This window comes from Mycetomoellerius zeteki, unplaced genomic scaffold (assembly GCF_001594055.1).
Source record: "Mycetomoellerius zeteki isolate Tzet28-1 unplaced genomic scaffold, Tzet1.0 scaffold707, whole genome shotgun sequence".
NCBI lineage: Eukaryota > Metazoa > Arthropoda > Insecta > Hymenoptera > Formicidae > Mycetomoellerius > Mycetomoellerius zeteki.
In genome coordinates, this window is record NW_017257728.1 from 661,401 (window position 1) to 675,692 (window position 14,292).

Sequence of the window (14,292 nt, forward strand, 5' to 3'; positions counted from 1 at the left end):
GATCTATGAAATTATGTAGCATTATTTTTATTAAAATTTTTTAGTTATCCTTCTATTTTTATAGTAAAACCTAATCTAACCTTCCTTTAGTATATGGCAAAGCTTAAGTAGACAGATTTTTAACTCTAATTTGTCACACTCCGGTCTAATGAACTCCTGAAGTGTCTCTTTGTAGTTTATTTTTTTTCAAATATTTTGTTACGGATTCAGTTTAAATCCAAACTATTTTCTATATCTATTATTATCATATAAACATGATATTTGGACTCTATATTTTTAATTCTTACATTAATGGTGCAATAGTGTATGTTTTGTACGTTTTATTGAATACATTATGCGACCTCAATCGTTCATACGATTTCAAAATTTCTGTTAACTTATCCCGCTGTGTACTCTATACACAATTATTTTCTTTACCGAAAAGCAAACGTGGTAGGTTTTTCGAGCACGCGTGAATTTTTCCAAAATGAATTTTTCTACCCTTGGGAAAAAAAAACTGAAAAAATCCGCGGAAAAATTGGAAAAATTGGTTTTTTTTCCGATCCTTTAAAACTATATTTAAAAGCTACATTGACAATGAAAAAAAAGTTGTTAACTTAACTAAATACGTTTAGTTCGTAATAATTATTCAGTTCAAATATTTATATACTTTAGATTAATAAAATCTTGTAATTTATAATATATTGTTTGTTTGAATTAATAAATATTTGGTTGAATTAACAAATATTTGCTTGACAGCCCGTGACCGCTACGATGAGTGACGTTAAGAGATGCGGAAGATGTACCGAAACGTTGCGAAAAAGTGCGGAATAAATGCGGAAAAAGTGCCGAAAAGGTATGGAAGTGATGCGGAAATGGTACTTAAAAGGTGCAGAAGAGATGTAGATGAATTGGGAAAGATGTACAGAAACGATGCGAAGAGGTGCAAAACAAATGCGGAAGAGATATAAAAAAGATGTAGTGGTGCGGAAAGGGTGCGAAAAATTTGCGGAAAAGGTGCAAAAGAATTGCGGAAACTGTGAGAAGAGATGCGGAGAGGTGCGAAAAAAATACGAAATTAATGCGGGAGAGGTATGAGAGAGATGTGGTACTGATGTAGAAAAAGTGCAAAAAAGGTACATAAAAGATGCGGGAGAGATGCCAGAAAGGTGCGAGAGAGGTGCGAAAAAAGTGTAGAAGAGGTGCAATAAAAGTTCAGAAAATATGTAGAATAAGTGTAGAAAAGGTGTCGAAAAAATGCAGAAAAGGTGTAGAAAAAGTGTAGAAAAAATGTAGAAAATAAGTACAAAAAAGTGCAGAAGAGGTGTAGAAAAAGATACAGAAAAAAATGTGGAAAGTGCAAAAAAAAGGGGACAAGATTTTGCGAAGACGACGACGACGACGGCAACGTATCTGAACGAATAAATGACATAAATCGGGCTAAAAAATACGTACACATATTCATATCTAAGTATCAAGTACACTTACGGACATGATTATTATCTCATTTTAATTGTAAAAATCTATATTCTTCCCCAATATATGCATTTTTTAATAATACCAATTTGTTTATACAAAACAATAATTTTTAATCACATAAGCGAGTTCATTCATGTAAAGGATACGCTGTAGCGTCTCTTTCATGACATGGTATTATTCCTTCATAGTAGTAATATAAAAAGGATATTTTTAATGTATTAAATTTCAAAAATATACTTCACGGGAGACGCTACCATGTCTCCTGATATACAAATATTTTTTATAATATTAACACATAAATTCCATTTTCTCTTTTTTTAACAATATATATATATATATACTTTATGTACATATTGTATAATAATTATCTATGTAATTATGTTAATTGCGGCAATTATCAATTTTCTAAAGCCAAAGCAACAACTTCCAAACTATTAATGCAGGGCTCACTCTCTCTCTTTTTCTTTATTGAAATTAATTATTCTCGTAGTAGAATAAACTCTGCTGTTTTTCTTATCTTAATATCTACCTTCTGTTACAGCCTTTCCGTTACCGCCGCCTTGTAGTTACGTGAGATACAGCAGCCTGGAAGACGTGAAGCCGAAGGAGTTGGGCTTCCCTCAATTAGAATTCACGTCCACGGTCGTCTCAAAAATACGGTAAGACTGCTCTGCTTGCCCTGTTCATTCTTATAATCACGCCATTGTTAACTCACTATTAAAAGGGAGGCGAACGCGCCCTGCGCGCAGTGCGAGCTATCAAGACGGCTTCTTAAAGGTCCTGAATTTAATTATCCTGGGTCCGTAACCTTCCCACTCCTCCTCTTTTCCCACCGGAACGGAGTGCCGCCGAGCAGCAAGCGAATCTCCTAATTAGCGATGCGGTAGCTGCCTTTTGCACGCACAGGGAAAATTTGCGTCGCAAACACGGAAGGATGGTCCGGCGTAAAGGACGAACTCGTTTCAGCGCGATGGAGGCGGCAGCCTCCTATTTTGCTTACAACGCAAACTAATTACGTTCGGTAATCGAACTCACGATCGAATCAGTCAATCAGGAAATTCCGCGTCTGAAATCCGCGACGTCGAGACAGAGTAATGGCGTAAAATAAAACTGACTTATTAATAAGAGAATAAGATTTTTTTTTTAAGAAATAACAACAAGAGAAGATAAAAGAAAAAGAAAGAAAAGAGAAGAAGAGCAAGAAGAAGAAAAGAAGGGGAAAAATAAATAGAAATCATATTTATTTGAGCGCTCTAAGATATCTCCTTAAGCGTTAAAATAATTATTACATTTATAACAAGCATTTATAAAAATCAGTAAATGTCAATAGGAAACTGATCGGTAAAGTATAATGTACAGAATAGAAAAACAAAAAGAAAATTCAATTAGAGTAAGAAATAAGATACAGACAATGATAAATTAAACAAAATAATATAGTAAGATTAAATAAAAATATTTTAAAATAAAATAAATCTGAAATTATAAAGCTAAAAATACAAATATTTACAAAAATACAAGAGAAAAGATATGGTTTATGCTAAAATTAAATGAGAGAAGTAGCATTACATATAACGGGTAGAATACTTATTATTCTTTGCTTTAATAGTGCTGCATCTGAAAGATGTTTTTAAAAAGTCTGGCATAAAGGACTTGATAGAATATTATTAGTTATTCTTGTATTGCGCGCGTGAAGTTTTACTTTTCTTATACTTGAGCCCGTCGTATAGAACATTAGCCCTTTGCATTGCGATATTAAATACTTCAAGCATCTTGCTACCTTGCAAAATAAGACTAATTAAGACTAATTACGTAGTAACATTTGCGACCAAAATCATATGACCATATTCTTATCAATGACATCCTTTAGTATAGAGATAAGATAGATTAAATATCCTACATACATATCGTGTAAGCGATGCAAAACACCATGCATTACATTATTATTTTTATTACATTAACGTTGTTATCATTGTGTTATAACTATTTTCGATAAAATCTGGGAACAACTGATATAATTTGCAAATATTTGCAGTTGACTTTGAGTATCGATTTTGAAATACTGATTACATAGTACAAAAATAGTGGCCCAGCGGGAAGAAAAGGTGGTGGGAAATGGAGGGATGGATAAAATTGGTAGGTGGACAAACAAGCAGTGGACGTAGCGAACTAGAAAAATCATATTGACCAGTCAAGTAATTCAGAACGTATGAACCTCTGCGCTATCTAAATTATTTCAATAGGAATTCAGCCGCATCGACCGCAAGGATGCACATTTAATCAAAGGGCGATCGCACTATTTCGGTGGTGAGTTTTGGAAATTCTCGAGGTATTCCGTGAATTCGCGGAAATCCTTAGAGACACCTGCAAACGCTCAAAGACTCAAAGATTAGCAATAACTCACAGAGGTTCAATTGATGTCATCCGAAATCTGGAGATATGTATAAATATGATGATCAACATTCAAACGCGCGTAAAACCAAAAATTGAATTAACATCCTCGTCAGATCGAGCATTAGCCGATGTTTGAGGTTTTCATCAATTTTTACTTAAAAAATCACGTTGTCTGCGTTTTAATATAAAACAAACAAGATACGAAGTTAGACGATCTCGCACAAATTAGAATGATTTGGTTACTTATGCGTTGGAGCTCGTAAGAATCGATCTCGAGATGTTGCTCCAATTCGTCGTTCTGTTCAAGAACAGCATAAATTTAATCACTCATATCATATTCTTCACACTTTAGATCTAAGGATTTCTGAAGGCACATGGACATGAAGAAAATTTAAATATGTAAAAGATAAGAAGAAGAATGTAAAAGATAAGTTTTAATAAAAGTCTGCAATCTAAGTTCTTTTTGGCACAAGTGACATTTTACTGTTATTATTGCTTTAATTAAAATTTTTATTAAATGAAGGTTTTAACATTTAAATTAAGAAAATATTTCGTAATGGGGATGTTGAAAAGTAACCCTGAATTTTTTGAAAGCCTAAAGTAGTAAAAAGACTTGTGCCTAGTGATCTAAAATTAAAATTATGTTAGAAGAGTCAATTATTAGATATTATTTTGAGTCAAGAAGTTCCCACTGAAGCTAAAGGTATATGTACATCTCTTCTTTTTTTACTACTAGATCCTATTATCAGTTTGACAGAGCGTCAGTCTAGATCGTATTCAATTTATGTTAGATCGTGGTTTAATAAGACTCCCAATTTCGCTCGAAAATGACATTTTAGATCCAAAGTAAAGCTACAAAACACGAAGACACTTTAGTCGATCTTCGATATTCCGCCGTCGTAGCGACGAGTATTACAGAGAAGAGGCACGGTAGTAGTATCTGAAGCAGTATCGCGTCGTACACACTCATGCACGGTTCGCCCTGGCACAAAGGAACGTGTCCTGTATGACGTGCCAAGGCTCCGAATGATCTCTGTCTTTCTCCCTCCCTTTCCCTTCCACCCTTCCATCCTCTGGCTCTCTCTTTTGCTTCTACCTATGTTTCCACATCCGTGCATCGCGTAGATAGAGCAATAATAATTTAATTATTGAGATTGCCGATAACATTGCGGCCAGGACAGCCATTGATGTGGCTTGATTAACGAAAATTCTCCTTAGTCGACATGTCTTCTGTGTGTATGTGCGAACGTTCGCCCAGCCGATGTTTACGCGAACATTCCTGAACGCTATGGGCTGAATTAATCGGCGCGATGTGGCTGGTAATTGAAGGACCACCAAGGGAAATGGTATCCTCCGCTTCATGAAGACTAATTATCACAGAGAGAAGGAAAAGGTTCAATAGCGTCTTGGTTTGCTTTAATAGGTACTGGTAGATAATTTTCACGAAATAGTTAATGTCGAAAGTGCCAAATTTATTTGGACGGAGACATAAAATATCAATGTTTTATTGTTATCTTCAACTTGTTGTACAGAGTCAATGAAAACTTTCTATCCTGTTTTTTTTTTATAACCGACTGATTTGTGCGAAATAAAAACACGTTACTTTTAAAAGACAATGTATAATTATGATAAATTTAACCACACTACTTCGTGATCCACTTGTGTGATCAGGATAGATACTCTTTAAAAAACTTTAAATGACAATTAAAGCGAAATAACACATCGTTTTAAAAGTTTTATCATTCTTTGTACAACTGTTATTTTATTTCTTCAATTAGGCGAGTATTTTTGTTTCTTTATTTAGGCAAGTATTTTTTTCAGAAATTGCATATTTAAATGTTATAAGCAAAGACGTTATAAGATAAAAATTAGCAATTTACAGAAAAATGTACTTTAATAAATATTCAAAATTTATTTTTATGAACGTTCAAATTGTCTTTTATAAGCTTTTATAAATAAATCTCTATTTAAATTTATTGCAGATATTTTGAAACATTTATGGTGTCATTCTATGGCACTTGATATCTGCTGAAGAAGATTCAATTGAGCGGCTTACAAAGTCGTTTGATTTTTCTCTATTAATTCTTTTTTTAGGATATTTGAAAAATAAAATTTATGTCGCAACGCTGAACACGTACAAAATCTATGTCAAAAGATAGAGTGCCATGGAATAACGCTGGAAATGTCCGCAACAAGTTTAAGCTGAGTTTTTATTATTACATGGAAGCTGGAAAGCATTTTAAATATTTAGCAAAATAAATTTTTCTGTAAATTGCGAATTTTCAGCTTTTACCACCTAAAACTTCCAAAAGTGATTTCTCAAAAAACATTCATCTAAATTTTAAGAGAACAGAACACATTTTGTAAAGAGAATTAAAAGATCTTTTGAGGCTATATCACTACGCATTAGAGATTGAGAATTGCGAATTCGATCAATCAGAACGAAACGGATGAAAATTCAAATTATCCAATCAACTTCCAATCTTCAATTCGCAATTTTCAGTTTCCAATGTGTAGTTTGATGCAGAATTAAAATGATGTAACACTCAAATATTGTTATTTAAAATTTTTTTGTAGATATTCTAATCAAGAAAATAAAGCAAGACAGTTGATCCATTACAATTATATATTTTTTTTTTTAAACAAAGTTGACGTATTTTTCAGCATATTTCGAACAAATTAGTTAATTATAAAAAAAAACCGGATAAAAAGTTTTTGTTGACTTACTCTGTACATAGAAATAAATTCATATGAATTCTCTAATGATAAAACGAAAAAGAACGTCGCATTCTATAGATATCTCTTCTCATATTTTTGGCAATCTTTTGAAAAAAAGAGATTGAAAAAGAATTCCAATGTCTTTAATAAACCAAAGAATTCCGCGAGTTTTATATTGTCTTTCAGATAACTTCACAGATCTTTGAGAACGCTTCGAAAAGTTTAGATGTCTTAAAGAATTTCAGAAACGAATATAAGAGGCTTATGAAAAATTCAAATAATTTTCGAAAGAAGAAACGATCGAATCTTCTCCATTTCTCGAGCATTCTGGCACAGCTGGAGATTCTTATATTCTCGAAGTGAATCCCGTGGGAAATATTGTTGGGCGTCTCCGGAGATTTTTATAGAGCGGACGACGAGCGGAATGCCGTACGACTGTCTCGCAGAAAATAATCTCGCGATGTCGCCCTGCACGAGTTCACCAAGCGCAGAGTAAACGTCGGGAGTTGCCGAATTGCGGGGATTTCGCCACCGGGACCGGCCATTTCAAACGACAATCACATTAGTACGAGCTGTGGAGCAAGTGATTACTATGGACTTCTCATTCGCTCTTTGATAGTTCTGTGCGCCAAGTTTCGGCCGCAAAGCTCCGTCAAAGCCACCGGAACTCCGCGTAAACTCATCCATTCCGGCCGCAAAATTTCCCCTTGGAACAGTCGCTGTCGCCGTGCCAAATCGTCGTGCTGAGGAACTGTCGACTGTGTCGCGGATACAGAACGTCGAAAACTAGAAATCGACAGGCTGACCTTGCGTGCTTGAAGATTAGCTTAAAAGTTTAGCTTTAGTCCATAAACACAATAGGTGTAATAAGCCTTAAACCTTAAAAAATCGATCAATCACAGTCGAATGTAAGAAGAATGCTCGACTATGATTGGTCAGTTCCTTAAGGCTTGCTACTCTATTGTGTTTGCGAGGTTAAGCCTGTATGGAACGACGATAATGATCCATGAAGATTATGTGCTCCTTTACTTTGAAACGAATTTTAAATGGCAACGATCCTTCAACTTCTGCTTCGAGTTAATAATCCAAGATGAAGGGAGAATTATAAAAGTTTTATAAACTAATTTCATAAACAGATTTTAATTAGAAATAACTGCACAAGTTAATGTAGAGGCAAACTGTATATTTTTATATCTTCATGTTGTATTACAAAGAATTGGAATATTTCCTTGAATTTTCTTGGCTGCAATGACTTTCTCTTTGTTTAACAATGGCAACGACAAAAAATAAGAAAGAATAGAAATTTCAGCTGAGTACTGTTCCCGGAAACGTATAATTCTAATTCCTCAAGTAGCAATTCATTCCATCCCCAAAGGAACGATAAAGGGCGAGAGTCGGACGAAGGCCAGACATTTAAATTAAGTGGCTTCCTTCGAAATTAGATCAGGGAAAATGTTCATCGCACGTGTTTTTCGTCGCCAAGCCTTGACCAGAATACTTCATTCGAATCGATAATTAAAATCTATGTTTGAATAATAAGATCGAATGATGAGATTATAAATGGATCATATATGATTTTGAGAAATAAATGGAAGAAAAGAGATTTTAAACGAGAATGAAGTAATTTTTGCATGTGTGTGAATAATTAAATATGTATATACGTGTATAAAATTTGTTGTATAGACAAAGGGATAAGTATCTTGAAGTTTTCACAAATTATAAATTTCTTCAAAAATTTTTTATTCTTAAATTATTTTTCCATATATTATTTAGAATTTATATTTTAGCTTTAAATATTAATTAGTAAAATTTATAATTCAGAGAGAAGTAATAAATAGACATCACGTTTAGATGATTCATAGAGCTTATGTATAAATAACTTTAACAATTTCAACTCCAAGTATTATAATTTTTCTGATTTGTATAAATAAATAAAAAAATAAGCTTATTTTTTATGAATTTTTTTATCCTCCTATTTATTTTTACTTTTTATTGTGGTTAATATCTGCGAGATTTCCAATAATAAAGATGATGTGCTTGATAGGTATCGGCGAGCTGTTAACTCGAATTTATTTACGAAATATGAGAGATCGTCAATATTTGTTATTAGCAATTATACGTAGATTTTAAGGAAATATTCCGCTGTTCGTGCCTTCCAGCAGTTTACAATATATATTGTGTTATATATGTAGAAGCTGTGTATCTTCGATGAAGTTGGAATATTCTGAGATCCTCACATTTTTCGGCATAATTAAATTTATGTTTTCATTATTTTTGTATCCTTTATAAATACTAGAAAAGAATTTCATCGTAGCAATACATAAGTTTTAAAAAATGTTTAAACAGTATCCTCTTCTTCTTACAGTATTTTAATAATTACGTAATGTTTTAAAGTCTTTATTTAAGGTTCCTGTTCACTCACCAATACTATCTCAGGTTGTAATGTCAGATACGAGAAAAACACAATAAAAATTCTTGCAAAGTGGATTAATATGACAATATGTTTCAATAAAACAACACCAGCAATAGATAAAACGATTTGTGTAAAATATAAAAAACTAAATAAAAATCACATATTTGGAAATTAATTATAATGACAAAAAAAAAGAAATAAACCATGCTTACACCTATGAAAAACCATCAAATTAATAAGATTAATAAAAATATAAGAATAAATATAATTTAATTTCTCTTCCAAACAGAAAGATAGTTTTCAATATATTTTACAAGTTTATTTTATCGATTGCAAATGTTGTCAAATGTTTCTATTCAAATATTATAATTTACAAGAATATTTATTGTGTTTTTTGCTTCTAACGCCATAGATATAGCGATGAGTAAATAGGCCTTAATTCTAAAAATAATTAACTTCTTTTCAGAAATTTTAGGCAAAGTATGTATTTTTTTAAGTATTTTTTTATGAATTTAATTTTATTGAAAGTATATCATGATTATGTGGTCCTTGATTATTAAACTTTTATCAATCTAAATTCAATTTTGTTCATACATAATGTTTCAATGAATTGTTAATCGGTTCACACGATTAAACGTGGACACTTGTGCTTTCTATAACGCGCTTTCTATAATGTGTAAGATAATTTTAGTCATCAAGACGCAAATCGATGCAAATCACTACTGTTTCGCTCACGCTACATTTATTCGCCATTAGTGATACATGATTTAGCTTGGTCTCGATCACAAAGATGAGGGTAACAATTTCCCGTAGTTTTTTAACTGCTGAATATGATCTCGTTTATCAAGTTGCTCTATCACGTTACAGTTTGGAGAAATTTGCAGCTCAAGTTACAAAAAAGGATTATTTTGGTGTACGTTGGCAACTATAATAGGAGACGTGTTGAAGAAGTTTTATTGCAATAAAAATTAAATATCTTGTTAGGACTTTCAGCTCTCAAAAAGAATTTATTGTAATGATAATAATTAAAAGTGTATTCATAACATATTTATAATATAATTGATATAAAGTCTATTTTATCAAAGTTGCGATTTTAATTAAAAGACGCAATCTTTTTTGCAACTTTAATCGCAAATTTTTTAAAATTGTATAAACATAGAAAAATTTGATAAATAGAATCATATTCAAAAGATATTTAAAAAGATACAGAAAACGATTACTTTCGACCTTCTATTTTTTTAATATAATTATCATTATATAGGAAGTATTACATTGTTCTCTTACTTCAAAAATGATACAAAATAACTTAAAAACGTGATTCTCCGTTACCTACATGAAGGAGTTAAGTAAATATTAATTATCAAAAGTAAATTGGCTTAATAAAAAATTCCAAAAATGAATAAAAGTTTCATTAAAAAATATGTCAAAATCGTCACAACTCAGACAAGTGGTTTTTAAAAATTTGTCAAAAATTTGTTACAACTGATGAAATATGATTTTCTTAAGAGCTATTAAACGAAAATGATATTTGATCATTAACAATATATTTTTTGCCGATATTAATTAATCAATTAATATTTTTTTATCAAGTGCGTCTTGAAAAATAGTTTTTCCTTTTTTCTAAGAAACTTAATTTTTCGAGTTACGTCACTTTTGAAGCAGAGGGAGCGATACATCCTTTTTGCGAGACAATTGAGTTCGATTTATAGTTTGGTTAAAATATTGATACTACAAGTTCGAGAGTTTAGTTTCTTAGATTTACTGACAATAAAAAGTTTAACTCGGTTTCAAGTTTGAGTTCGAGATCGATCAGTACCGGCATGTTCTTGCGAGGAAAATACACTGCGAGGGCGCAGTTAAAGGCGCCCTCTTGCAATACGCTTTTCTCGATTCACGCGGAACGCTCACACGTACATCGAAATTGCAAATGCTATCAGCGGGATAAAAATTGGCTGTCATCTGACGTGAAACGAAAAGAGGAAAAAGAGTGGCAGTTCGTCGTCTGGAAAAAGGTGTAGAGGATAGATGAAGGGGAAGGCAGAGGGTGGTCGCGGGCGCAGAGCCGGTTGAAATTAATTCCATAGCGCTCTCTCAAATATTTCAAATTTTGAAAAAAGCACGTCTCGTACCGTCAGATACGGGAATCGATCCTCGGTGATTACTCCTCGATCGAAGTTCTCTTCGGTACCGTAACGAACTGTTAGAAATGCATCAGGACGCAACGACAATTTACTCTGATAAATGCGTAATAGCTAGAGTATCCGGGGAAGAGTATTTTAAATCTCTGTTCGTGGATGTTGCATATATATGCGGAGTTTTTTTTAAATAATAATTTTTCTTTCAAACGCACACGATACTCTTGTGTGACAGGCTGTGAAAGCTATTAAATATTTAAATTAATCCTTTTACACGCGCGCATCCGATGCGGTCGCCACGCCAGTCCTTTTCGAAAGCCCGCAATAAATAACTCGACAGCCCCCCCCTCTTTCCGTTGCAAAACTAATTTCACGCTGGGACTCAGGTGGATCACGACAAACCGCGCGCAACTTTCAGCTTAAATAATTTCTCTTTCATAATAAAAAGCATAGTATTTCGAATTTAAAACGACTGAATTAAACGGACGTGTAAATTATAAAATTACCTTTTTTCATTGTATTTAATACACCGAATCATCTCGCTGCAGAATGTTTCACGTATTTATTATAAAATTTTTTAATAATAATAGCTTTATTGAGAGCATGGATGACAATGCAAAATAGCATACAAAGAAATAGTGACTACATGTTATAACTGTTACAAGTAATGAGCACCGAACACGCAAAAAATAAAGCTGCAGTTGAGTCGCTGATATGAAGATGTCACGTTTCGCTTAGAACAGTGCAGATTCAAGATTTGTAATTTTGGGCATTGGCTTAATGTCTATCGGCATTTACGCTTATTGTCTTCTTTTTTCTTTTAATAGAGATTGAAAGGAAAAGCACACATAAAAGCCAAAGCACATCAAATCTGTGCAGAATTACAAATCTTGGACAGTACAGGCTTAAAAAAAAGCCACGATACTAAAAGATTACGATACAAATCGTTGAATTTCTACGGACAATTGACGATAAGAAAGTCGCACGAGAGTTGATAAATCGGGCAGAGATTTGCGAGATAGGCCCGGCTGCAATTCTAATAATGCGTTCGAGAAAGCACGTCGTTTTGATGCAACAGGTGACGCGATTCGAAATTGTCAGCGTTTCATTTGATGATAAAATCAGGCTACATAGGTTATACAATGCAAGCCGAAGAGCTTGTCTCATTTCTGAAATCAGCCTGCGATGCAATCAGACGTTTCAGCATCGATACGCATCGGACCAGTTGCATCTCCACGTTGCACTGACATCCTCTGAGTATCCTATTTTACAAAGCACTTTACGATTCTTTCTATCTTACGCTTTATCGGAAAATGTAAAATATTGTTAACAGAAAATTTTCGGCAGAAGAGAGAGTTCAAATTGTAATTTAACTTAAGAATATTTATCTAATCTTTTTATTGCGTATACGATCATTTGGCGTGATTTTTACACACCAATTAAAAGTAACTACTATATTTTCAATTCGTGTATTGTATATATTCAATGCATATTGTTGAGTGTTTATGAGTTATTGATATTTATATTGAAGTTATTATAGTTTTGATATTTATATGAAGTTATATAGGTTTACTCAAGATATCTTTAAAAATAAGTAAATAAATAAATTATCGTACACATAGATTCTCTCAATTAGCTACAAAAAACCACTGTGACTGAATTTTATTTTCTTAAGTATTTCAGAAATGTGATATAATAATAAAATAACAATACAAACTTTAAATATAAATTTTATTGCATATATGTTTGTATTATCCCGATTTTTGTAAGATAAACATTACCAAAACACACAATTTTTTTTTCTGCACAACAACTAAGCTAGTTCAACCAGACGGATGTCATATTGCTTGCAAAATGGATCGCGCGCTGATTGGCTCAAAAATTGAACGAATGTACAGCATCGGGATGCTACATCTTATTTTTTATACCATGGGAATTTGCATATTTAATTAGATTTATTTTTATCGGTCTAAATTCATATCAGATTGCTTATATTATTAGACTTTTTAAATCTCGAATCAGAAATAAATATCATTCTCTCTCTCTCTCTCTCTCTCTCTCTCTCTGTAAAATATATAAATTGTACACAAATGGAAGGGATAGTATATTGCGATACTTACGTAACATTTTTCGGCGCCACGGCCACTCATCATCCACTTTGTGAACAGTCGACTGTAAGATAAGATTTCAAGAAATTTATTGGGTCGCAATGCCACTGTTCGAGCTTTAAGGCTCTCATTTTCGCCGGGACGCTCCGAATCTTATCGAGTTGCGAGAAAAGATCGGGGATCTATTAAAGGGGTGGGGTGGCCAAAAGAGAGAGAAAATGTCCGATCTGTAAAATGCAGAGACGCGTTGGCACAACTCTCTCTCCCTCCTCCTTTATTTTCTCCTTCCTCGCGTCTTTAGACAATTTATCAGGGATTTCGGTTCGAATCCTGCGGGCTATCGTTTTGCGCGCGCACACGACCTATATTTTTTACAATTTTTTTCCTCCAAGCCGTTTTTCACACCGCGAGCCCGTACGGGTTTTATCGAACTTATCCCGAAAATAACGCCATATAATTTACCGGACAGAATGGGGAGGAAGAAAATAAGCTACGGCTTATTTTATCGATCCCTCGAATCTTCAGCTATTAATACCCCTTTTTATGTTTTAATATTTCTCAAAAGTATTTATTTATAGAATCGTAACATCTAAATTTTTTTTCTGTTATAAGATTGTTAAATATTAAGTTAAATTTTAAATTTTCAAAATCACAGGATATTTAATTCCTTGAATTAATAAGGAAATTTTCGAATTCTAGATTTTAGTTTGTAGATTTTTATCTTATAGAATATTTCTCTTTTATCTTTTATCCTTTTCAGTAATAGAAGTTAAACGTTATAAAAAATAATTTTATTAGAATTGGGAGATAAGTCATTTTCATATTTAAGAAGTTCGTAAAGTTAGTGTATGTCGACAATACCTCCGATCATGTGTCAAGTTATTGTAATGTAAACCTCGCTAATGATTAATGGTTCTAATCGTAAATTGTTTTTCCGCGATATGGACTCGACCGCGAACCTATATCAATAATTAATTGCAGATCATGAACATCATTTTACGTCTACCTATGCCAAGAATGTTGATTCAACTTAGAAGAAAGACAATATCTAAGGCATAATTTAATGAGT

At 32.9% G+C, this 14,292-nt stretch overlaps 1 protein-coding gene across 2 annotated transcripts in view; it reads left to right on the plus strand.

Moving 5' to 3' along the window:
• LOC108729231 (uncharacterized) overlaps nucleotides 1-14,292 on the plus strand; it is a 111,474-nt gene that overhangs the window by 46,575 nt on the left and 50,607 nt on the right. For both annotated transcript variants that reach the window (XM_018458244.1, XM_018458245.1), the window contains exon 2: nucleotides 2,000-2,117. In XM_018458244.1, the coding sequence (XP_018313746.1) occupies nucleotides 2,000-2,117 (118 nt within the window). The remainder of the gene's footprint in view (nucleotides 1-1,999; nucleotides 2,118-14,292) is intronic.